We start from the raw sequence: 27024 nt of genomic DNA, 5'->3' as shown, positions 1-27024 counted from the left end.
CCTCGGAGGAGAGGCTGCGCAGTACTTGCGGATCGCTGCTGGCCCACTGCCTGAGATCAAAGCCGCCTTTGATCAATGAGGCGCGGAGTTTAATCAGGAGAGCCTCGGCTTCTTCCTGGGTTGAAAGGCTTTCCATCCCAAACGGGTCTCGACTGCTGCAGGACAGCCTCGGGGTCCGGTATGAACCCGGTCTATCGGGACAATGAGGTCTGCATGGTCGGAGCCTATCAACAGGGTCGGCATAGCATTGTCTATGAGCGGGATCGGTAACTTGCGCAGATGTGCATATTTCTCCATCAGCTTGGCGACGGGGTATGTGTACCGCGACAGTCCTATTTCTTGGCTGGTGAAAGCGTCTGTAATCTGGTACCGTCGCTCAGGCTGGCCGCTTGCTGCGATAGAGAATGAGACATTCTCGCCCTTTATCGTCTTCAAATCTCGTCTTATTGTCCGAATTGTCATTTGGGTTTCGCTTCCCCGCAGCCCTAGCTGGGCCGCAGCGGAGGCGAGCAGAAGGGTCTTCTCTGACCCGTCATCGAGGACGGCGTAAGTGTCCAGGACTTTATTCTGGTAGCTTAGTGTCACACGCACTACTTTTAGGAGTACTCGGGCTCCACTGCTGCTGGCGGGATCGATGTACATGACGCTCGCTTTGCTGCTGGATGGTGCGGGTGACGGGCGCCTTCTGTTACTGTCGTGAAGTATGTCCAGATGGGCTCCATCGCACTTGGTGCACCTTTTCTTTAAGCGGCATTCGGCTGCCATGTGTGAGCGCGCACAGCGAAAACAGCGCTTGTTGGACTTTATCCATTGACTTGCTTCCTCCGCGTTCAGCTTGGGGAAGGAGTCACATTGCGCTAGCCAGTGTTCTTTCTCACAGTAGGGGCACACTATCTTCCACTTCTCCGTTCTGGAGGGGGTACTGTGGCTCCTGCTGCTCGGTACTGACTCTGATTGGTGCATCACAGTCACCGATCTTCTTCCATCATTTAGTCGTCTGGTTCTTTCTCTGGAGCCAGGGGTGCTCCGTCCGAATGTATCTAGCCGTAGGCTGCTGACTTCTCTCGCCAGGAAGTCTGCTAGATCGAGGAGGTTCGGTTCGGGGCCATTCGGGTCTCGGTGGTCTCTCTGCCGCCTAAAACGCTCCTGTCGAGCGGGCGGCAGCTTCTCCAAGATCCTTTCCACATTTGAGTTGGCGTAAAGTTCATGCCTCCCCTTCTCTCTCTGCGCTCCCAACATCCCTACCAGGGACTGCACTCTGATGGACAGGTCGTCCAGTGCTCGATTGTCTATTGCTGGGGGTAAGCGGTCGATGTGTCGGATCTCCTGGATCACGTAATCCCATATGCGCTCATACCTCTGGTCCAATGCTACCAGCGCTGCTGTGTATGGGGTGGTGGAAGTCGCGTAGGCGAGCGCTATATTATGTGCGCGGGGTACCTTTAAGTGCTTCAGTAGGATGGCGTATTTATGGCGTTCATCCAATACATCCACCAACATGGTCTCCAGACACATGCGGAGTTCTGTATACTGGGCCCGGTTCTCTTGGGTGAAGTCGGGTACCATAGGCGTGCCAATGTATGACGCTGACTGTGGATACATCGGCGAGCGTTGGGGGAGAGGCCTCCTAGGCGAGTCTCCTCCCGCTCCTTGGTATGGGTTGGTACCGGCAGTGTACCATGGCCCGCTTGTCCAGGTGCTGTTCCTCGGTGCGGGTCGTGCGTCGTGCTCACCCGTGTATAGAGTCGGGGGTCTGTAGCGCAGCTCCGCGGGAGTATAGCCTGGGCTGTACCGGACCTCCTGGTCCGGTAGAGTACTGTGCTGTCGTCGGGCGTGGTTCTCCTCCTCTTCCTCTTCGTCTTCAGTTAGGTCATCCAGTGCTTGTTGTCTCTGGTTTAGCCTCTCCACAGGATATGCTGCTCCTTCCCGGTTGCTAGGTCTCGCTTGGACCGGTGGGGGGAGGTGGTCTGTGGGGGGTATAGACCTCGTCTGTTGGTCAAGTTCAGGGTTGTTTACTCGGCTAGGGGATGCCGCCCTGGAGGTGTGTCTAGACGAGTTCCTGGAGCCTCTGGCGGAGGGAGAGGGTGTTGTCCGTCTGATCAGCTGTTCTATTAGTTGCGCTTGCTGTCTGTCGCGCTCTGCGTCCCGTAGAGCACCAGCAGCTGCTCGCTGGCTGTCTGCTCGGTCTCGGGCCACATTCTCTTCCCTCTGAATGCGTCTTATTTCTAGACGTATATGCTCTTCTTCGCTCCGCTGCTGGATCTGCAGTCGGTCGCGTTCAGCAGCGGCGTTCAGGCTGATGAGGAAGGCCTGCTGTAGGGTCCTCTCTGCCTCGCTGGGAGAAGGCGGTTGTATAGGGGAGCCTTCCCTCGGGGTACTCCTTGCGGAGCCTTGGAGCTCTATCTCCACGGTGCTCTCCCCGTCTTCTTCCGTGCCGAGTTCTCTCTCGGTAGCGTTGTATTCCTCCCGGGACTCATCGGGGACTACTTCTTCAGTACTGGCGGGGTGTGAAGTCATGTCTGGTTCCCACTGGTCCCCACCGTGAACTTGGTCAGTTACATTAGAACCCGTAGGGGCCTCTATGGTCGGGGTAGTCTGGGCGTTGGGGTTAGACATACTTTTACTTTCTAGTTTTACCGCGTTTACTGTTAGTAGAAGACTAGGTTGTTGACTGACAGCGTAAGCCTCTAAGTACTGAGGGAGCCGTCGTTCGCGCTGCGGGCGTTGGTTAGGAGGATCGTTTCGTGGAGTGTTCATCATAGGCCATTTCAATATTAATAACACTATATTAATATTACGCTAATTACCATCCGGCTCGAAGGACCAATTGTAACTGAGGGGTACAATTCCCTGACTGTATTACTAGATATGATACTTACTACCACTACCTTTGTACTTAATATTCGGCCACCCAGTACTCGGCATAAATATATTATGATGAACACTGTCACGTAGATGAAACGGATCCAACACAAATGTACGAAGTCGAAGTATGTATTTATTACTACACAGCAATGGTGTGTAGAGCAAGCACTTAATCACTTAATTACATTTATGAATTGAAATAGTATGCACTTTTATGGCAAAAAGTATTCGTCGGTATATCAATAGAGAATGTCCAATCTCTGATGGCGCAGGTGGTAAATATACGACCTGGAATAGTTAAGGAATAACAGCAATGATACTTTAATGATTATGAGACTGGATACACTAGGGGGGTTAATCCGGTCGCTTGTAAGACAACAGGAGTAGGAGGGGGGGGGGGGGTAGAGTCTGGCTGCCTCGTCCGGCCAAGGGTATCCTGGGTGAACCCACAGTTGTGCAGCTCGGTGCGCCAGCGATCCTTGGACCACAGATGAAAGCAGGTGGACTCTCTGTGAGCCGGCTCTCTCCGGTCCACGGGGGAGAGACGTGAAGCGACCTCGTCTTGCAGAGCGTCTCCTCACCTTGCGTCCTCTCCAGGGGGGGGGGTTCCAACACACGGCAGTGTCGGGGGTCTTTATCCATGGAATAATCACTGTACACAAAGCATAATCCGTGCCTGGGAAGGCGGGCTGTCGTCGGTAGAATAATCCGGTATACAGGTCCACTCGCTCGTCGGCTCTGGGGCTCCTCAGGTGCAGCCTCACATGGGGTCGACCATCCTGGATAAGCAGCCAGTTCTCTGCCCGAAACGATGGGGTACTGACTACGGTAGTATTCTCACCGTACGAAGCACTATATATTAACAGACTATTATTAGCTTAATAGACTACGTCCAACTCGACGATATAGTGCCAAATATGACTATTCAAATATTAATATACACGATGTCTCAATACCGATGGTAGGCCGAACTTGGCCTTACTCCCACACGTGGCGTCGCGGGGAGGCTTTACGTCTGTGACTCTATTGGAGGGTAAGAAACTGGACTGAAAAGGAAGTCCTACTTTAGTAGCGCAGTATATATACGCACTATGAACAAATAGTACCGTTAGTGGTGCGGTAGCCAGATTCCTACGCGGAACTAGGACTTGTTCGTACATGTTGAGCGGTACGTTTGAACTGGGTCTGGGGGGTATGGCAGCCTGGCACCAAGGTCTCGACCAATAGTAGAATGGAGACTATTATGGGATGTTCAGTAGGCTAGAATGGATATTCAATGCATATTGTACAAGGAATATACAAGGGATATCAGGGAATATTAGAGAATATACAAATACAATTAAATATATATATATAATAAATATATATATTGGGTTTAATCTGGCCCATCACAACATGTACACATCATTCAATTTAGCTGCTGCGGCTTATAGTCAGGTGCGGCTTATAGTGCGAAAAGTACGGTAATCTGTTTCAGTTAAACTGTTACTTTTACTTTTTCAAGTTACTAACCATTGGAGTAGCGATAAGCCAATGGCAAGACAGTTGAAAGAAGGAGTGTTTATCTTTGCTTGCAATATGACGCTACGGAACTGTGTATAAAAAGTAATGTTCGTGCATGAAAAGCTCTTCGGTTTTTCTTTCGTGACCTTTTTATCTTCATTTCAATGTCGTGCGGTGTACAGGACTTGAAAATGAATGTTTTAAATGCAGGCTTTTCCCTATGATGGCCAGCTCCCAACATAGGTATCCTGTCTGTTTAGATTTGAAGAGCCGTTCCTGGCTCTCTGCTCCTTTTTGAGATGATTTCTAGACTATAGAGGTTTTTATTGTTCTTCTTTTTTGAGAAAGATGTTGACTTCGACTTTGATGAGTTTTTGTATCCGTGTTTTATTATTTTCCTGGATTGGATCTTTCCAAGACAGTATTATTGTAACTACTTTTTCTAATTAAACCAAACTTTGTTTAAATACTTTTATTCAACTCTTGGACCGCATTATTTTACGAGCTCCATCATGATCTTTCAAAACGCTGGCCACGCCTTGCTTTCATCTGAGGTAAGCGGGATGGAATTGATTGGAATCAATATGTCCTGGTAGCCTGATTCCAGATTCAATCAATTGCTGGTTACTGCTTCTAGCTAAAGTTATACCAATGACTATTCAGTAATTCTTTTACGCCTGTACCCGGGTTGGAGTCAAAAGTAGGGCTCTGATGTGGATACCCTTGTATTGAGCGTGTTTTCGACCTGGTCTTATGGAAATTATTATTAATATTATACACTAATATTACACTATTATTAATAGTACTACCTATTAAATAGTATTGCTGTGAATATGACTATTCAATGAAAGAAGTTTTCCCAAGCAGACATTCTGTTTATTACAAACAATGAAGAGGTTAACAACTCTTCTAAGTTTATATTTCATATGAAATGGATAAAACTAACCAGTGACTATGAAATACAAATTAAATAAAATACAAACTTGGCCACTTCCATGAAGAATTAAGCAAATCTCCTGGAATGGATTCAAAGCAAGGACCAGAGACACAGATGCTTGCTTTGAATCCCTTCCAGGAGATTTGCTTAATTCTTCATGGAAGTGGCCAAGTACATGAGATTTATCCAGTGGCCTTGAGATTCTTCACAACAGGACGCTGTGGTGAGGGGTACCAAGGCTAAGTGGTCCAAGGACTTGTTGAACTAATCAGAGGTTCTGTAGCTTAATACATGGCGTGATTAGGATTGGGAATTGACTCGAGAACTTGGCGAGTTTAGCACCTCGCTGAGGGATATCGAGCGGCCACAGGGTTTTATCTCGAATCGGTGTTGAGATAGATAGACACCTGTAGCTTAACAATGAGGCGTACTCGGTTTATACTGCTTATGCTGAATATTTTTAATACAAATTGAATAAGCTGGAAGAGCTTGAGTGGCAAATGTCATTAACTATGTGAATCAAGTATATACTGCATGATCAATGCAACGTGATGTTCACTATGACACAAAATAAAATAAAGTAAAAAAAAAAAGTACTGATAGAACACACCTGTGCATCATTAGTTCACCCACATATCACGTGCACACACCCCAGACACACACATTACAAAGACACTAGGTTAGTCAGAGGTAAGTTGAGTGGAGGTGAGGTTGGAGTTGTGACATAGAGAGAGAGATTGAGATATTCGGAGTTGTGTAAGGTGAGAGGTAGTGAGAGGAGAGGTGAAGGCGAGAAGGTGTTCATTGTGTACTGGACCCTAGACTGGCTGAGAAACCCCCTTGTGTACTGACCCTGGACCGGACGACTACCCTGAGTATTGAACAATCCCTTTTTGTGTACGAGAGCCTGTTTTGTGTTTTTGACCATCGGACTGTATTACGACCATTCTCTTTGCCTATCGAACTGAATTCTGCCCTTATTCAATCAATATTCGTATTGATTGATATTGCACTTGTGTGGACATTTGGATTTGTTTGTTTGTTGTTGAACCGTGGTGAGTCTGAACACCACCAGGCTCGTCACACGCTGTACTGTAGTATATTTCATCATTGCGATGAACACAAGTACCCGGTATCATAGTTTATACCGGAATTACTGTATGAAGTGACGGTGCTCGTCTGGAGTCTGCCTGAAACGGTTCCTTGTCACTTCAAACTGTGATGCTTGCATTCATTGCAAGGATGAATTATACTGACCACAAAAAAAAACAAAAACAGAAACAGGTCAGCCGGCAGAGTGTTTAATATGCAGCGAACAGCCTGGATTAAAGCTCGAGCTAAATGTCTGTTTCAGTTCATCACAAAATCGATTAATAATGGCCATCCCTAGCCTATTTCAAATTAATCTTTGCTCGTGTCTGCTATGCACGTGTGTGTGTGTGACATACCTGATTCATATTCCACTGGCCTTGCTGCTGTGGCTGCATGGCATACATGTTCTGGCCTTGCTGCTGTGGCTGCATGGCATACATGTTCTGGCCTTGCTGCTGTGGCTGCATGGCATACATGTTCTGCCCTTGGCCCGCGGGCATCACGCCCTGCTGCACATCCATGTAGCTGCCGTTGGGCATGGCCATGCCAGGCATCATGGCCCCGCCCATCCCTGGGAAAGGCTGCGGGGCGAACTGCATCTGAGGCTGAGCCATGAACATGCCTGCAGGTAGGAGAGGACGTGGGGGGTGAGAGAGAGAGAGAGAGAGAGAGAGAGAGAGAGAGAGAGAGAGAGAGAGAGAGAGACAGAGACAGAGACAGACAGAGAAAGAGCAACAGACAGAAAGAAAGCAAGAGAAAGAGAGACAGAGAGCAAGAGACAGAAATAAAGAGGGACAGATAGAGACACACATAACTATGCTTGCATGTACATAATATGCATGCTCACACACACACACACACACACACACACACACACACACACACACACACACACACACACACACACACACACACACACACACACACACACACACACACACACACACACACACACACACACACACACACACACACACACACACACACACACACACACACACACACACACACACACACACACACACACATTTTCAGCCCCCCCTTCCCTCACTATGCCTCTGAGCGTTCCCAGTGATGGCTTACAGTAGTTAGCGTTAGCAGGTTAGCTTAGTTAGAGTTAGCAGATAACATTACAGTAGTTATGGTTTTTAGCGTGACGTGGGTATACAGGACTGGCGAGGATGCAAAGCATGTTAGGTCATTAGGACCGTTGCTCGTGGAGTTTTCGTTGCACATACAGTAGAAGCAGCGTGACTCGAGATGAGTTGTTACAGAGCTGGTCCGCACTGCTCCGTGTCTATTATGAAATGACAATTGCACGTTGACATGCCCACTACGCAAAATGATTACTCGCACACTATGCTCCTAAATGGTTTTTCCGGTTTGCACAAATAGATTTTTAGGGACAAATGCGAGTGAAATTCACGCCTTCTCATATCACTGCTATGCCGACAACACTCAACTCTTCCTCTCATTTCCTCCCTCAGATATCCAAGTCTCTGAGCGGATCTCTGCCTGCCTGTCCCGACATTTCCGCCTGGATTACGACAACCACCTCAAACTGAACCTGAGCAAACGGAGCTACTTCACTTGCCGGCTGACTCCTCCCCGCCGACCCACCTTTCAATCACCGCGGAGAACGTAGCCGTGGCTCCGTCCCTGACCACCATGGACTTCTCTGCTCACGTCACCTCGACAACCAGAACCTGCTGATTATTCCTGAGCAAAATGAGAAGGCTCTGCAACCAACTCCTCCCGCAATCAACAGTCATGTCACGCTTCGACTACTGCAATGCTCTGCTGGCTGGTCTACCAGCTTGTGCCCCCAAGGCTCTTCGACTCATACAGAACACAGCGGCCCGCCTAATCTCCAACCTACCAAAGTCAACCCACGTCACCCCACTTCTTAGTCGCTTTCCATCGCCGCACAGATCCACTTCGAGGTTCTTGACCTAGCGTTCCGTGCGACAAAGGGAGCGGCTCCCTCCTACCTCTGGCCAGCGGTCTATATTCTCTGTCCTCGCTATTTTTTAACTGGTTCATGTTTGTACCAGGTGAGAATCATGTCCGTATAGCTCTTTTTAAACTGGTTCATGTTTGTACCTGGTGGGAATCCTGTCGTTATAGCTCTTTTTAAACTGGTTCATGTTTGTACCTGGTGGGAATCCTGTCGTTATAGGTCTTTTTAAACTGGTTCATGTTTGTACCTGGTGGGAATCCTGTCCTTATAGCTCTTTTTAAACTGGTTGATGTTTGTACCTGGTGAGAATCCTGTTGTTATAGGTCTTTTTAAATTGGTTGATGTTTGTACCTGGTGAGAATCCTGTCCTTATAGCTCTTTTTAAACTGGTTCATGTTTGTACCTGGTGAGAATCCTGTTGTTATAGGTCTTTTTAAACTGGTTGATGTTTGTACCTGGTGAGAATCCTGTCGTTATAGGTCTTTTTAAACTGGTTGATGTTTGTACCTGGTGAGAATCCTGTCGTTATAGCTCTTTTTAAACTGGTTCATGTTTGTACCTGGTGAGAATCCTGTCCTTATAGCTCTTTTTAAACTGGTTCATGTTTGTAACTGGTGATAATCCTGTCGTTATAGGTCTTTTTAAACTGGTTCATGCTTTTAAACTGGTTCATGTTTGGTCGTTGCTTTAGCTCCACATTCAGACTGTTCCACAGTTTCACTCCACAGATTAAAATACAAAAACGTGTCATTGTCTTTCCAAAAGAGTTATCAACGATTTTGGAAAACTCCGATCCAAACAAAGTGCCAGAAGTGGAACAAGTTTACAGAATTGGTTCCCAGGGGCAAAGTATCAACGGGCCGAGAGTCATCATTGTCACTCTGCGGAAAACTACAACAAGGGATGACATCATCAAATATGCTCGCAACCAACGTGGGAAGCTGAAGTATGGTGATAAACCAATATTTATCTACGAAGATTTGAGCAGAGAGGCCATCATCCGACGTCAACCATACAAAGAAGTGATGCAAAAGCTGTACAAAGCCGGCTACAAGCCAAGGCTAGCATATCCGGCGCTGTTATCATTCTTGGGCACCAACGGCCGCAGGTCAGGTCCATATACACCCTTTGAAGCTGAGGATTTCCTGAATCAAAATGCAGCAAATAACCCAAAGCATGACGAAAATGCCGGAATCAGTTAAGCCTCTCTCTAAATATATACCAGTGTTGGAATGACTTTATTGTGTTCATCAATGAGGTCATTCCACCAGTGTTGGAATGACATTGTTGTGTTCATCAAAGTAGCAAATGATATGCAAGTCGTCTATAACAAAGTGTACTGTGTATAATACGATTCATAATACATTATAATTTCAATCTCTGGTCTCTGAGGGGACAAATAAATATCAATGCAAAAAGATCTATCTGGAATATTCTAGGTTTATCGCTCAAATGCCCTGGGTCTCTTAGATCATTCTGGAATGTAAAATAGTCTAGGCACTAGTATATTCTACAACCTTCTAGAATATTAGGCACCATGACAACGAAGCATACAACTCTAACAATAACATTCGGTGTGCATACACATAGCAGATAATAAATTAAATGAAGTGCAATCAGTCCTTAATAATACTTTAAAATTAACCACACATAAACGTATGAGCACAGCAAGGTTATTCTAACAATTTAAGTAATCACTCCATTAAAGGCACATTGAAGCGCTAAAAGGCGCTGCTTTTCTATCTTATCTAATCAGTTAAATCGGTTCTAGTGGCTTCTCCACGTTGATAATTATTTATCTCTTATTCCTTATCTATATCTTTCCATTGATTTTTATTTTAATTAATTTTTTCTTCTCATTACTCTATATTTTTTAAATATATTTTAACTTACATTGTTCTTTTCCAATGTTCTTCACATTAAGGTGTCAATATTACTCTATATTTTTTAAATATATTTTAACTTACATTATTCTTTTCCAATGTTCTTCACATTAAGGTGTCAATATTGCTCTACAATCTTTTCCTTTTTTTTCCCCACACGTTGGTGGAGGGTTCAAAGGAATATGTCGATAAAGGTTTATTCTCTTTTTTTTTATTTTATTTTTTATTTTTATCTTTAGGTTATTTATCACAATACTTCATTACAGTAAGGGAAGGTGCAAGACCAAAAGCGACATTCTATTGTAATAGAATGGAAATGTTAGATCCTATGGCAATGAGCATAGGAAAATTAGGATTACAATGCTCAGTTTGGGCAATCCGGTGGACCATGGGAGAAAGTCAATTGCGGAGGATGTGTTCTTGGAACACAGGCATGTTCGACTTTCTGGGTGAGGGGAAAATAGGGGATTTTTATTTGTATATATATATGTTTTTAAGCTCAGCTCTCAACGGGACCTCATTAATTGGATGTGCATCTATTGTAGCTTCATACTCCAGAAACATTACCAAAAACTACACGAAAACATGCATAGACTATGGCTAGTTTGAATATAATGGTATGGAACACCGGTGGGATAAACAAACAACACAAGCGCAAAAGTGTGCTTACACTGATGAAAAAAGAACATGTGGACGTGGCTCTATTAAGCGAAACGCACATTTTAGAGGGAGACATAAATACGTTAGCGGATAACATATACCATAATATTAGTCACTCTTCTTTTGCTACGAGAACTAGAGGGGTAGCCATAGTCGTCAGACGCAAATTAAATATCGAATTGAAAGGGGTATGGTCGGATGCTGAGGGGCGCATAACTATAGCTAGGATCATACACAATAACAGGAAAATTGCATTGGCAGCGGTATATGCCCCGAATTTGTACGAAGTGGGTTTCTTCACTTCACTAACAGGAGAAATGTTAAACCATCCCGAGTACTCATATATAATAGGTGCGGATTTTAATGCCATTTGGAACCCAAGGATGGACAAAACTTACCTTTCCTTCTCCAGCGAACAAAAGAATTCATCTAAAGCATTAAAAGATTGGTCGAAATCAACAGGAGTAACTGATTTATGGCGTTCACTTAACCCCATGACCCGCAAGTACTCCTGTCGTTCGGCGAGACACAACACACTATCCAGAATTGATTACGTCTTTGCATCCCCGAGAATATTTGATAAATATGAATTGGAAATGACACCCAATGCGCTATCGGATCACTGCTACTTAATCCTGAAAGCAACATTTGGTACACTATCTACCCGGGCCCCAAGATGGCGTTTTAATTCGATGCTGCTTAACAACAAGGAATTCATTACACAAATTAAAGAAGCTCTCACAGTATTCCTACAAGATAATGCTAACTCGGTGCAAGATCCCAGAATATTATGGATGTCGGTAAAGAATATGATCAAGGATTTCTCGGATAGATTTACCTCCATATTGCGCAAAAATCAAAACACAAAACTGTCTGAAATGGAAACGCTTTACTCAACGCTTTTTAATTCTTTAAAATACAACAACTCTACTAGACTAGATAACCAAGTTAACATTCTAAAGACAGAGATCAAAGCAATGTACAGACAAAAATCGGAATTGCAAATACGCAGCACTAGACAACAGCAGTACTTCCAAGGTTCTAAACCTAGTCACCTATTAGCCATGCGACTAAGAATTAATGCAAAATTTGCAGATATAACTGCCATTAGGAAACAACAAGCTCTAGTAACAGAACCCAAAATAATAAACGATACATTCAAAGAATTCTACTCTGATTTATATAACTCAGAAACGACCTTTGATCAAGACAAATTAGACACATATCTTAATCAAATTACTCTCCCTAAACTTACGGATGAAGACGCTAAACAGTTAGAAGTACCGATCACATTAGAAGAACTCAAGAAGGCCATATCCGGAATGAAAAACGGCAAAGCTCCGGGAATTGACGGTATCCCATCAGAAATGTACATTTCTTGCTGGGACATATTTGGACCCTTATTACTAAATATGATCTTATACTCAGTCAAAGAGGGAAGCTTCATTGAACACCAAAATACCGCACTCATTTCAGTTCTTCACAAAAAAGACAAAGACCCCACTGAATGCGGTAGTTACCGTCCTTTAAGCCTCCTCGGAACCGATGTCAAACTGTACTCTAAGATATTAGCCATCAGATTGCAAAAGCATATGACGTCTTTAGTTCATCCGGACCAAACAGGCTTCATAAAAGGTCGCCTGATCAATGATAACATAAGGCGAATACTGCACGTACTAGATACAGACAAAGAGGACATCACACCTAAGGCGATACTATCCCTGGATGCTATGAAAGCATTTGACAGGTTGGAATGGTCGTTTCTATGGGCAGTATTGGAAAGGATGGGGTTAGGAAAAGGTTTCATTGATATGATTAAAGTACTATACAAGGACCCATCGGCCAGGATTACAACAGGCACATTCATCTCCGATATCTTTCCGGTATCACGCTCAGCCAGACAAGGTTGCCCTCTTAGTCCCGGACTATTCGATCTATCATTAGAACCTTTAGCACAATTTATAAGACAATCCCAACACATAGAACCAATAGTAATCAAGGGCACACATCATAAAATTAGTTTATATGCGGACGACGTAATATTGTTCATGCAAAACCCCAACAACACATTGCCGCTTATACTCAAGTTGATAGAGAACTTTGGTGATTTATCGGGATTTAAAATAAATTGGCCTAAGTCGGCTTTTCTTCCTCTTAACACCAGTGCAAAAAAAGAGACAACCCTCCCAGGTGCGATACCCATGGTCAAACATTTCAGATGCTTGGGTGTGGAAATATTTCCCACCATAAGACAAACGGTGAAGCACAATTACACAAAAATACAGAACAAAATCAAGGACGACCTGGACAGGTGGGCAAAACTTAAAAACTCAGTACAGGCAAGGGTATCAATAGTTAAGATGGATGTATTACCAAGAATCAATTTCTTCAGCTCAATGCTTCCGTTACCTCCTCCAGAGGGCTACTGGAAAAGATTACAAACCTCCACATACAATTACCACAAATTTTTCTATGAAAGAGATACATTGGGAGGTTTTGTATCAGGTTTTTATTACCAATTACTAACGTCCTCGTATGAAACCCTTCAACTAGACAATGTCTGGAGGAGGGATATACCAGACCTAGAAAATGACTTTGATTGGCAAGGAGCCTGGGCAAATGTCCGACTTACATCAAGGAACCCGGATCATCAACAAATCAATCTGAACTATATTCACAGGACATACTTGACTCCTATAAGGCTGTGCAAAATGGGGCTTATACAAGACTCCAAATGCTCCCAATGTACAAATGGGGACGAAGGAACATTTATGCACATGTATTGGGACTGCCCACCAGTTAAGGCATTCTGGAAAGATGTGTCCCAACAATTATCAATACTCGTATTTTGGAATATACCTGTACACCCCGCGGTATTGCTATTGAATGATGTTTTTGAGTTTGCAGTGAATCCACAACTAAAAAGATTGGTTTTATCGGGTATCACAGTAGCTAAAAAACTGATCGCATCACGTTGGTTTCAACCGGAAAAAATGTGCCGGAAAGTGTGGTTTCTTACATATCTCGATGTGATATATCAAGAAATATCTACAGCAAGAATTCTGGGGCTCAATGAATCCAAAATGTCAATGTGGTTAGAAGTGGTGGAGAGAATAAAAGCTAGCCTATAATGGTGATGTCTGGTTAGGAGTGAGGGATAATGGAGGTACTATCCAAGAGGGGGTCCGGGAGGGGGGGGTTTGAGCTGGAGCATATGTGTGTAGGGTTTTAGAAAATAGGTATTAGGGGTATATTATATACTAACATTTATATAATTGTAACTTCGCTGGATATACACTGTATACGGTTAAAATGTTATTATTGACTATTTTTGTTTTATCCTGTTTCTGTACTTGCATATATTTTAACCACCTTTACTGAAAGTTTCATTATACATTGTGTGTTGAGTACTGACTTTTAATAAGTTTTGTTTTGCAATAATAAAAAAAAATTAAAAAAAAAAAAAAAAAAAACGTGTCATTGTTGTATGAACACCATTGCATTGTAGATGCAACACCAATGACAAAAAGAAAACATATAGACAAGCGTGATGGGTACAAGACCCGATACCTCGGCAGTGAAGTGTTTACAATATCCCACAATAAGACAAAGTCTCAAGTATGGGCCATTCTAGGAAAGGCGGTCAAAATGAGTCCACAGATGCCTCTCTGTTCCAATGGAATTTTAAGAAGGGGTCCCAGCTTTTATAAAACACTGAGGGTTTGTCCTTGAGCCTGTAGTGTAGGACATGGTTTCCAGAGGGATGAGTTCTACTATACCTTGTAACCACTGTGAGAGCTTGGGAGGTTTGTCTCAGATCCAGGAGTGAGATGCACCTTCTACCACGGCATGATTTAGTGTCCAGGGCAGATGTTACTTTAGTGTCCAGATGTTACTTTAGTGTCCAGGCCAGACGTTACTTTAGTGTCCAGACGTTACTTTAGTGTCCAGACGTTACTTTAGTGTCCAGACGTTACTTTAGTGTCCAGGCGTTACTTTAGTGTCCAGACGTTACTTTAGTGTCCAGACGTTACTTTAGTGTCCAGATGTTACTTTAGTGTCCAGACGTTACTTTAGTGTCCAGACGTTACTTTAGTGTCCAGACGTTACTTTAGTGTCCAGATGTTACTTTAGTGTCCAGACGTTACTTTAGTGTCCAGATGTTACTTTAGTGTCCAGACGTTACTTTAGTGTCCAGATGTTAGTTTAGTGTCCAGATGTTACTTTAGTGTCCAGATGTTAGTTTAGTGTCCAGGCCAGACGTTACTTTAGTGTCCAGATGTTACTTTAGTGTCCAGATGTTACTTTAGTGTCCAGATGTTACTTTAGTGTCCAGACGTTACTTTAGTGTCCAGATGTTACTTTAGTGTCCAGACGTTACTTTAGTGTCCAGACGTTACTTTAGTGTCCAGATGTTACTTTAGTGTCCAGACGTTACTTTAGTGTCCAGATGTTAGTTTAGTGTCCAGACGTTACTTTAGTGTCCAGACGTTACTTTAGTGTCCAGGCCAGACGTTACTTTAGTGTCCAGATGTTACTTTAGTGTCCAGATGTTACTTTAGTGTCCAGATGTTACTTTAGTGTCCAGACGTTACTTTAGTGTCCAGATGTTACTTTAGTGTCCAGACGTTACTTTAGTGTCCAGACGTTACTTTAGTGTCCAGACGTTACTTTAGTGTCCAGGCCAGACGTTACTTTAGTGTCCAGATGTTACTTTAGTGTCCAGACGTTACTTTAGTGTCCAGATGTTACTTTAGTGTCCAGACGTTACTTTAGTGTCCAGATGTTACTTTAGTGTCCAGACGTTACTTTAGTGTCCAGACGTTACTTTAGTGTCCAGACGTTACTTTAGTGTCCAGATGTTACTTTAGTGTCCAGACGTTACTTTAGTGTCCAGATGTTACTTTAGTGTCCAGACGTTACTTTAGTGTCCAGATGTTAGTTTAGTGTCCAGACGTTACTTTAGTGTCCAGATGTTACTTTAGTGTCCAGATGTTACTTTAGTGTCCAGACGTTACTTTAGTGTCCAGACGTTACTTTAGTGTCCAGATCAAGTTCAAGTTTCAAGTTTTTTAATAGTTGTCATACAGAAGTACAGAATACTTTCATACAAAATGCTTCTTACTGTTACGCTCCAGAGACTGTGCTAGACAAGATAGTATCAAATAACATAATAACATAATATAGCATGAATTTAGAAGAAGAAAATGAGGTCACAGTGTTCGGTATAGACATATGTACAATGTTCTGAGTTACCATATAATATACAATACACAATACTATGCAGTGTACTAATGTACAGTACTATCTAGTGCAAAGCAGAAATGGGATGAGGTACAATTTTAGGTACAATTTACAGTAAGGTGTACGAGTTGTAGTGCAATCCTTCATCCATAAATATAAAGTGTGGGGAGTGGGTGCTACAGTGTGTTTGTTTAAAGTGGGTGTGTGCTATAAGTGTGTGGAGTGGGTGCTACAGTGTGTTTGTTTAAAGTGAGTGTGTGCGTGTGGATGTGTGTGCTATGTGCGTTTGGTGGTTGTTGTTGTGTAGTGTTCATTCATTGTTCGTTTAGCAGCCTGATGGCCTGGGGATAGAAGCTTCTTCTGAGTCTTTCTGTGCTCGCCTTGAGACTCCTGTATCGCTTGCCTGACGGCAGCAGTTCAAAGAGGCAGTTGTTCGGGTGACTGGAGTCTTTAATGATTCTCTTAGCCTTGCCCTTGCAACGCTTGTAGTAAATGTTCTGGAGGGTGGGGAGCCCCCATCCAATTGTGCGTTCGGCTGAACGTGTCACTCTTTGTAGTCTGCTTTGGTCTTGTGCAGTGCTATTCCCAAACCAGGAGGTGATGTTGCCGGTCAAGATGCTCTCTATTGTACATGAGTAGAAGTTCTTAAGGATCTTCTGGCTGACTTGGAACTTCCTTAGGCGCCTGAGGAAGTAGAGGCGTTGTCGTGCCTTCTTCACAACACTGTTAATGTGTGTGGTCCATGTCAAGTCCTCGGATATGTAGGCTCCGAGGTACTTAAAGCTGTTGACTCTCTCAACCGGTGCCCCGTCGATGCTGAGGGGGCTGTAGTCCTTGACCCCCGACCTCCTGAAGTCCACAATCATCTCCTTTGTTTTGCTGACGTTCAGGGAGAGGCTGTTTTCCTGGCACCATCCCGCCAGGACCTTGACCTCTTCCAGGTAGGCCCTCTCGTCGTTGGCAGAGATCAGGCCCACCACCACTGTGTCGTCAGCAAATTTGACGATTGTATTGCTACTCCGCTGAGCCACACAGTCGTGTGTGTACAGGGAGTAGAGGAGGGGACTCAGAACACAGCCCTGGGGGGCCCCTATGTTGAGGGTGATGGATGAGGAGGTGCAGTTGCCTGCTCTCACCACCTGGGGTCTGCCCGTCAGGAAGTCCAAGACCCACTGGCAGAGGTCATAGCCCAAGCCCAGGTCCCTGAGCTTGGCTATGAGTATGGAGGGGACTATGGTATTGAATGCCGAGCTGTAGTCGATGAATAGCATTCTCACATAGTTCCCCTGCCTCTTGTCCAGGTGTGATGCTGCTGTGTGCAGCACATGGGATATGGCGTCCTCCGTGGACCTGTTGGGGCGGTATGCAAATTGCAGGGGGTCCATGTTGATGGGGAGGGAGGAGCAGATGTAGCCCTTTACTAGCTTCTCGAAGCACTTCATGGCTATGGAGGTGATGTTAGATGTTACTTTAGTGTCCAGATGTTACTTTAGTGTCCAGACGTTACTTTAGTGTCCAGGCGTTACTTTAGTGGCCAGATGTTACTTTAGTGTCCAGACGTTACTTTAGTGTCCAGGCGTTACTTTAGTGGCCAGATGTTACTTTAGTGTCCAGATGTTACTTTAGTGTCCAGACGTTACTTTAGTGTCCAGGCGTTACTTTAGTGGCCAGATGTTACTTTAGTGTCCAGACGTTACTTTAGTGTCCAGGTGTTACTTTAGTGTCCAGACGTTACTTTAGTGTCCAGATGTTACTTTAGTGTCCAGGCGTTACTTTAGTGTCCAGATGTTACTTTAGTGTCCAGATGTTACTTTAGTGTCCAGATGTTACTTTAGTGTCCAGATGTTACTTTAGTGTCCAGACGTTACTTTAGTGTCCAGGCCAGATGTTACTTTAGTGTCCAGACGTTACTTTAGTGTCCAGATGTTACTTTAGTGTCCAGATGTTACTTTAGTGTCCAGACGTTACTTTAGTGTCCAGATGTTACTTTAGTGTCCAGATGTTACTTTAGTGTCCAGACGTTACTTTAGTGTCCAGATGTTACTTTAGTGTCCAGATGTTACTTTAGTGTCCATACGTTACTTTAGTGTCCAGATGTTACTTTAGTGTCCAGATGTTACTTTAGTGTCCATATGTTAGTTTAGTGTCCAGACGTTACTTTAGTGTACAGATGTTACTTTAGTGTCCAGACGTTACTTTAGTGTCCAGACGTTACTTTAGTGTCCAGACGTTACTTTAGTGTCCAGATGTTACTTTAGTGTCCATATGTTACTTTAGTGTCCAGATGTTACTTTAGTGTCCAGATGTTATTTTAGTATCCAGATGTTACTTTAGTGTCCATATGTTACTTTAGTGTCCAGATGTTATTTTAGTATCCAGATGTTACTTTAGTGTCCAGATGTTACTTTAGTGTCAATATGTTACTTTAGTGTCCAGATGTTACTTTAGTATCCAGATGTTACTTTAGTGTCCATATGTTACTTTAGTGTCCAGATGTTACTTTAGTGTCCAGACGTTACTTTAGTGTCCATATGTTACTTTAGTGTCCAGATGTTACTTTAGTGTCCATATGTTACTTTAGTGTCCAGATGTTACTTTAGTGTCCAGGCCAGACGTTACTTTAGTGTCCAGATGTTACTTTAGTGTCCAGACGTTACTTTAGTGTCAAGTCAAGTCAAGTCAATTTTATTTATATAGCACATTTCCAGGCAGCGGCAGCTGGCACCAAAGTGCTTCACAGGCAGGTTGATAAAAACAAAATAATGTGATGCAAGATATAAGATTAAAAACATAGGAAAGCAATGAAAGTAATAAAAACAAAATAATATGATGCAAGATATAAGATTAAAAACATAATAAAGCAGGCGGTCAGGTGGCGTAGCGGAGATTGCGTTCGTCACCAACCCCGGAGACGCTGGATTCGCCTGTTCGAATCCAGCTGACAGCTCCGGGGTTGTCACCAGCTTGGCTGGCCGTTCACCCTAATACAATTGGCAGTATTAGAGGGTGGGAGAAGCTGGCGGGGTGGGTCCGGGTCGTTGTAAACAGCGACTCCTACAGTTCGGTCGGGGCGCCTGCTAAGCGCGGATAGGATCTAAGTGGGATAGTGTGATCCTTCCACACGCTACGCCCTCTCAGTGAGAGTCCGCGCTGCCAGGTGAAAAGAAGCGGTTGATTGGCTAGACGTGTGTCGGAGGAAGCACGTGATAGCCTCCACTCTCCCAGACCGACTGTGGGGGGGTAAGTGCGCAGCGACCAGGAAGGGGATTGGGAATTGGCATAACGACTAACATTGGGATGGGAGAACATCGGAGGAAAAAGGAGGGGGAAAAAGATTAGTGTCCAGGGCAGATGTTACTTTAGTGTCCAGATGTTACTTTAGTGTCCAGGGCAGATGTTACTTATTAGTCTACGTACTTTCACAGTCTATGCTCATTGTTATGTTTACAGTCTATCCATATCTGTCTGAATAACTGCATATAATCCTTCTATATACCTACTTATACACCTGCATATAACCCATACAACTCTGTATGATAACATGTCCAATAATGCTGTATATATCATTTTCTTCGTACTGTATATATATCTATCCACATCCGGCTGTACATACCTGCATATAATCCTTTTTACATATCTGCAGATACTATATCCATACTGTATCTGTACATATCTCTTACCTACTCTTACTAGTTAGTAGTTACGCTGCTGGCCAGTATGACTTACTACCATAGTGTCTTTATACCTGTATGACTGTACATATTAATACTGCATTTGCACTCTGGTTGGATGCCAAACTTATTTTCGTGGTACTGTACTTGTGCTGTATGATGACAATACATTTGTATCTAGAAGAAGAGAAGAGGGTCACACTTTCATCCTGGCCTCTCATCAGTATGCACTCTGTGCTCTCTGGATCCGTTACGACAGACTGTACACGTCCCGTGTAATATGCACATTAACATGATGCATGCATGTGGCGGTACTTAACACACGCGGCGGTAACACAATAGTGTGCATTCATACGCCCACGAGCAACGTGTTAATTTATGTCATGACATGTATTTATCTGCTCGCAAGCCTACACACTTCTCACCAAACTGTTTCAGAGTTTTTCACAGTACAACGCGAGCGGGAACCTGAAGAGCATTTCAACCACGTGATAATTTGCTCTCAATGTGACTAAAACATCTGTTCGATAGAACATTGACCATTTAATTGTATTTCCAACAAATACCATCCTGTTTGCGCGGTTCTGGCTGGATCATCACAACGTTCCACCTGCAATAGAGACTTGATCTGGAGGAGCCGAGAGGAGAGAGATGTTCACTGGAGCGACAAGAGAGTGAGCGACCGCGCGTGGAATGAAAGCGCTGTCAATTCCAATCCGTCAGGCCTAATCAATGGTCTGCATGGCGTTAAAACACGCTCCAGTGTTTCATTATTCAACCAACATATTACGCCGTTTTATATTGAGATGGTTAAACTGTTGCAGAGACAGATGCAATGTTTTCGGTGCAATTCTGTGGAAAACAACAAGACATAAATAGGCCAATTATATTTGGAGGGTAAAACTGGGTCTCTTTCAAACACTTATGTAGAAATGTGTGCGAATACAGTGTAGCGAAACATGTATTTGCTTGTCTATATACAGTGTTAGTAAACATAAGCATTTTGCACTTCAAATACATTGAGTCAGCCTAAGAAGAACGTTGTGCGTTAAGAGGCTAATTAGTCCGACACTACAGCCGTTCAGACACTACAGTCGTTCAGATACAACAGTCGTTCAGATACAGTCGTTCAAACACTACAGTTGTTCAGATACTCATTCAGACATAACAGTCGTTCAGACACTACAGTCGTTCAGACACAGCAGTCGTTCAGACACTAAAGTCGTTCAGACACAACAGTCGTTCAGACACAACAGTCGTTCAGGACTCACATTCAAAGCTCTTAAACTTAAGCAGAAAAATCATGAGGCTCATATTTCCCAACATTTACCACAGAGCCTCTTTGACAGCACAGATGGTGCTTAAATGCCAGTGTCACACACACACACACACACACACACACACACACACACACACACACACACACACACACACACACACACACACACACACACACACACACACACACACACACACACACACACACACACACACACACACACACACACACACACACACACACACACCTTGACTGCTCCACAACCAAATTCCTTACCCGAATTTCCAATGCCCCCCCCCCCCCCCCACTCCGCCCCCCCTCCAGTTCACCAGGCGCGATCCACTGTGTTCACATGGTGGAATGCAGCCGACTATCGCATACAGTGTCTCAGGCCTCCTGTAATGCTGACATGTGTCAACAAATGTACATGTCTGTTGAATTTATGCTGTGCCATTGTTACTGTAAAAATGTAATGATTGTGTTGTTGTTAATATCATTTATGAGACGTTGAGCTGTATGTGTGTGTCACGAATTTCCCCAAGGGGATTAATAAAGGAATATCTTATCTTATCTTATCTTATCTTACCTCTAAGAGATGTAGTCTGAGTGGATCCTGCTTCTCAAGACACTCACCTTCTGTCTCCCTCCTCTCTCTCCCCTTCTCACGTTTCCTTTATTTGATGTATCTATGTGTGTGTGTGCGCGTGTGTGTTTGCGTGCACATGCATATGTGTGTGTGTGAGAGAGTCCATATATAATTTTTTTTGACATTTCACATGAATTATCAATGACTTGTGAGAGACAACTGCAGCTGTCAGTGAAAAGGTTGAACGTACTTGAATGTAATTGGTGGAATTGGGGATTTGAGGGTTTTGTCTGTCTGTCTGTCTGTCTGTCTGTCTGTCTGTCTGTCTGTCTGTCTGTCTGTCTGTCTGTGTGTGTGCGTGTGTCTGTCGTTATAGGTAGCAATGATGTTTGATGCAGCACAATACTCTCTGTATCTCTGAGTGCAGTTAAACCAAGTTGAACTTCTGAAATTAACATTATGTATGAATGATTTAATTGGTGGATTCCAAGAAAGTGTGTGTATTGTGTGTGAGTGTGTATTGTGTGTGTGTCTGCCTGTATACGATTATGTTCTGTTGTAATATCATATTTAATTTTTTTGATCAAATCTTTTTATTGCTTTTTTTTTTTTCATAACAAGCCAACACACAATACAGTAATAACAATGATAAGCAACAATAATAGACAGTACTTCACATGACAACAACAGCAGCAACAATGAATGAATGAATGAAAAAGTTATTTTTGAACATGTATTTTTTTTTCTTAAATTAAAAAACATTAAAAAAAAACATTAAAATAAAGGAATTATAAACAAAAAGTCAAGAGCAATGCATTTAGTTAGCAGACAATAACAACAACAATGACACCAAATTAAAATAACAATAATAATAATAAAAACAAAGTATAAAATAAAATAAAAGAAGTTGCCACAAAATATACCAGTAAAGGAATAGGAAAAATAAAGCATTTACTATATAAGGAGCTTCCTGAGCCCCCTCCATCTCCAGACCCGGCAGCCGCGAACCTCAACCCCGGAGGAGTTGTAATATCATATTGAACCTCTGAAAGATTTAAATGTGTGTGCAATTTAATTGGTGGATTAAAATAAAACACACATGTCCTGTGTGCATGTCCTGTCATTTCCATTATGCATTGATTGTTAATGCCATCTCAGTCTCAGTGTGAATCTGTACTTGGGTGACTTGAAAGGGTCTTATACATAATGTATTATCATTAAGCCTTTATTAACAGATTGGTTGCCAGCAGGGGGTGCACGATTTATCGCTTGGTTGCCACCACTCTAATCAATGAGAGGGCGAGCACATTTGCGAATGCATAACCTATATCTTAAATTATGGCTATGTGTCTAATACGCCCGTCGCTTATCAATGACTTGCTTGCAGTCAACATGTACAAAACGGATTGTTTTTTCATCAGTACATTTCCGTTTTATACCGTTTTGAATACGAGTATAGTTTTGAAGATTTCTAGTGATTCCAGAAAAATCCGTGAAAATAGCTCTTTAGTGGAATACACAAAACACGTTTTTCGGCCTATTTATGAATAGTTTTCAAATAAACGCTAGATTATCGATAGTATATGTGTACTAGAGAAGCGGGCTGAAAAATCGATTATCCATGACCTGGTCAGCGCTAACGTCATACACGCAAACACACACGTTGTGAGATCTGTGAAAAAACATCTGATTACCCCAAAACTGGTAAAATAGATTCCTTACCTGAGATCAGATGTTATGCAAAAAGATTATTCCAATTCCTGATCGCCATTCCAAATATCGATCGCGTTTATTGATCCAACGTTATACCTCGAAACACATAATCGACGCTGCTCCCAGTTCCCTCAGTGGATGCAATAGTCTCAGGTTACATGGCTCAGAAGTCAAATGTGGAGCCTGGAGTTTTTTTTTCTCATGCATTTTCATTGGCTCCATTCCAATGGGTGCAATACCATCCGGGAGACGATAGGGGGCGGTATTTGCCCTTTTCGAGCTCAGAGCCAGTCCCAATGATAACGTGAGGCTGGATGGATGAAAAATGAATGGATATCGCTAATAAAATAAATAACGATTAAATAACGAGATTTGTCATCATTGGCACTCAACGCATGGCGGCCAACAACGAGATTTCTCGTCGTTGGCACCCAATGCGTTAAGCTACCTCCTTATATCAATGTTGTTAGAATTAATTGAGTAGACTGCATTTATAACAGCTTTTATCCAGAGCGCTTTACAACTTATGCCTCGCATTCACCCATTCACACACCGACGGTGGAGGTGGCCATGCAAGGTGCCAACCTGCTCATCGGGAGCAGTTAGGGGTTAACCTCTTAACACATTCGGGGCCATTCAATTTCTCCATATAGCTGTAGCACGGCCAGGTTTTCATTACATAGTTTCACTGTGCGTCACGTTGTTTGTAGAGCTAAATCTATATTTTATATTATAGCTATGGATACAATACCATCGTCATTTGACAGTAACTATCTTCCGTTCAAGATGCAAAAAATAATAAATTTGATTCATTAATACGTTCATGCGTTATTCCGTGGTGAATATGAGTATAATTTCGGAATGATCCGGGCTAATTCCTGGGAGGCTGGCTATAGGGCGCAACGTGAATTCTACTTAAACCATTGGCGTTTCGTCCCTGGACACGCTACTATTTTCAAATCAAATGCATATGATAGGTATTATATTTCATCATCATGAAGGAATTAATTGTTTCTGATTAATTGATTGCCAATAGCGGCATTCGTTATTACCACAACACACGCCGATCAGGGGGATGGGTATGAATTGAAAACCATGCACGATCAAGCTGAAATTGACATCAGATTGTCCCTTACCTGTGGTCGGTGGTATTCCAAAAATAATATTCCAATTATTTGATCGCCATCTGGTCCACGGCATAACTCACCACAACATATGGATCGGGGGTCCCGAAAACGATTCAATGCGATCGAGTGAAGCCATAGGTTTCCCATTACTAGAAAAGTTCGTCCAGAGACATTTGAGTGTTACACCCGGTCTGGGACAGGGTTTACTGCACTCTCGATACTGCCTACTAGCAGGATCTGGCCGGTACTGCACCTTCGGAGTCCCAGTATGCCTTTTAACGGCCACATACAGGTCCCTGACATTGAATAGGATATAAAAATAAAAAAAAAGGGAAAACGATCAAATAACGTATAAATACGTTTTTGGCCGTTAACCGCTGGCGCCCAATAACGTATATACGTGAATGGCCCCGAAAGTGTTAAGTGGTAAAAGTGTCCCACCACTGTCCTTTATGATATATATGATACCCACCACTGTGTCCTTTATGAGAGATATGATACCCACCACTGTGTCCTTTATGATAGATATGATACCCACCACTGTCCTTTATGACAGATATGATATCCACCACTGTGTCCTTTATAACAGATATGATACCCACCACTGTCCTTTATGACAGATATGATACCCACCACTGAGACCTTTATGAAAAGGTTGGATGGCCTTCTCTGGTTGAAAGGCGTAACTATCATTGGTATTTGTTTATATTTAACACCCTTATTGGTAAACATCCCTCTTACATCACAACACTGTTGGAATGGAATCTTGGAACGTATTCTACATGTTCAAATGATGGTTGGTTCTTAGGGTTCCTCCAGTTTGCATTTAAAAGTCTGTGATCTCCGACCACTCACTGTGTCAACTTGTAACTGTCTTAGCTGATTTTTTATTGTTTATTCTTATTTATTGTGCCTGAATATCTACTGATACCTGTGTCACAATAAATAAGAATAAACAATAAAAAATCAGCTAAGACAGTTACAAGTCGACACAGTGGTCGGAGATCATACTTTTAAATGCAAACTGGAGGAACCCTAAGAACCAACCATCATTTGAATACGTCTTGTTTTTTTAAGCTCGTCGTCGCTGTGTGTGTGAGGAAGAGAGAGAGAGAGACACACACACACTCTTCACAGAGGTAGGTAGACGTGTTACCTGGTCCCTGGGTCTGCGGTGGCTGCTGGGTGGGTATGGGGCTGCTGGCGTACAGAGAGAGGATGGAGTCTTTAGACAGAGGCTTCTTCTCCTCTTTAGTGGCGGAGGAGGAGGACGAAGAGGAGGAGACAGGGTCTGTCTGGGGAGCTGCAGTACTAGTCTGGTAGGGAGACAGGGAGATGGCCACGTCAGATTGATCAGCAATTGTGTGTGTGCTTGCATCCGTGTGTTTATGTGTGTGTGCGTATGTGTGTGTGTGAGTGTATGCGTGTGCATGCGTGTGTGTGCATGTCTGAGTCTGAGTTAGTGTGTGCGTGCACCTAAGTGAGCGTGTGTGTGTATGCATCTACGTGTGTTTATGTGTGTATGCGGACGAGTGTGTGTGAGTGTGTGTGAGAGTCTGAATTAGTACTTGTTTGTACTGATGACTCACATTGCTACTGCTGTAAAGAGCTTGTCTGAACAAAAATACCTTCATCTCTGAAGAGCATTGTGGGACGAACCAATCAGCTCGCCTCCTTTTGATTGACAGCAGCTGACCTAAAAACTCACTTCTATGCCTTGTCCAAAAGACCTGACGCACGTCTGACATGTCCACGAGACCTGACGCACTGCTGGCATATTCAAGACGTAGGACTGGATACCGAATATGAAGGTATACCATCATGGATCCATGTAAAGGCATAGATTTTTAATAATAATAATATATTTGATTTGTAGAGGCGCTTTATAATTGTGGAACAAATCTCAAAGCATTACAGTGTAAAATAACATAAAAGCTAGCAAGAGAGTAAAAAAAGAACATAAAATAAGCAAGACTAATGAATGAATGAATGAAATCTTTATTTAACAGATTGCAGAATGGGTACAATACAGTACGGCTCAATACATACAATTGTTAAGGGGATGCAGACCAGAGAAAGACGTTTGTCTTGTTTACATCAGGGTCCCCCATTTTCAATTCATAGTGACATTTATGACATACACAACATACATGACATCATGACATTTATTATGGCATAGGGACATACATGACATACAGGTATATAGTACTGTTACAGAGACAGAGAGATAAAGAGACAGAGAGATAAAGAGACAGAGAGATAAAGAGACAGAGAGATAAGAGACAGAGAGATAAGATAGAGATAAAGAGACAGAGACAAATATAGATAGCGATAAAGAGACAGAGATATAAGAGAGAGATAAAGAGACAGAGAGATAAGATACAGATAAAGAGACAGAGAGATAAGATAGAGATAAAGAGACAGAGAGATAAGATAGAGATAAAGAGACAGAGAGATAAGATAGAGATAAAGAGACAGAGATAAATATAGATAGAGATAAAGAG

At 43.1% G+C, this 27024-nt stretch overlaps 1 protein-coding gene across 1 annotated transcript in view; it reads right to left on the bottom strand.

Annotated features, from left to right (window-relative positions):
- Positions 1 to 6536: 6536 nt before the first annotated feature.
- LOC311234660 (stromal membrane-associated protein 1-like) overlaps positions 6537 to 27024 on the bottom strand; it is a gene marked incomplete at its 3' end in the record, with an annotated part of 396934 nt that continues 376446 nt past the window's right edge. The window contains exons 9-11 of the mRNA XM_084321905.1: positions 25677 to 25836; positions 6754 to 7019; positions 6537 to 6557 (exon numbers count right to left, since the gene is read on the bottom strand). Of these exons, the coding sequence (XP_084178031.1) occupies positions 6537 to 6557; positions 6754 to 7019; positions 25677 to 25836 (447 nt within the window). The remainder of the gene's footprint in view (positions 6558 to 6753; positions 7020 to 25676; positions 25837 to 27024) is intronic.

This window comes from Notolepis coatsorum (assembly GCF_963971535.1).
Source record: "Notolepis coatsorum genome assembly, chromosome: 9".
NCBI lineage: Eukaryota > Metazoa > Chordata > Actinopteri > Aulopiformes > Paralepididae > Notolepis > Notolepis coatsorum.
The sequence above is the reverse complement of the archived record's forward strand: the minus strand, read 5'-3'. Positions and strand labels throughout refer to the sequence as shown.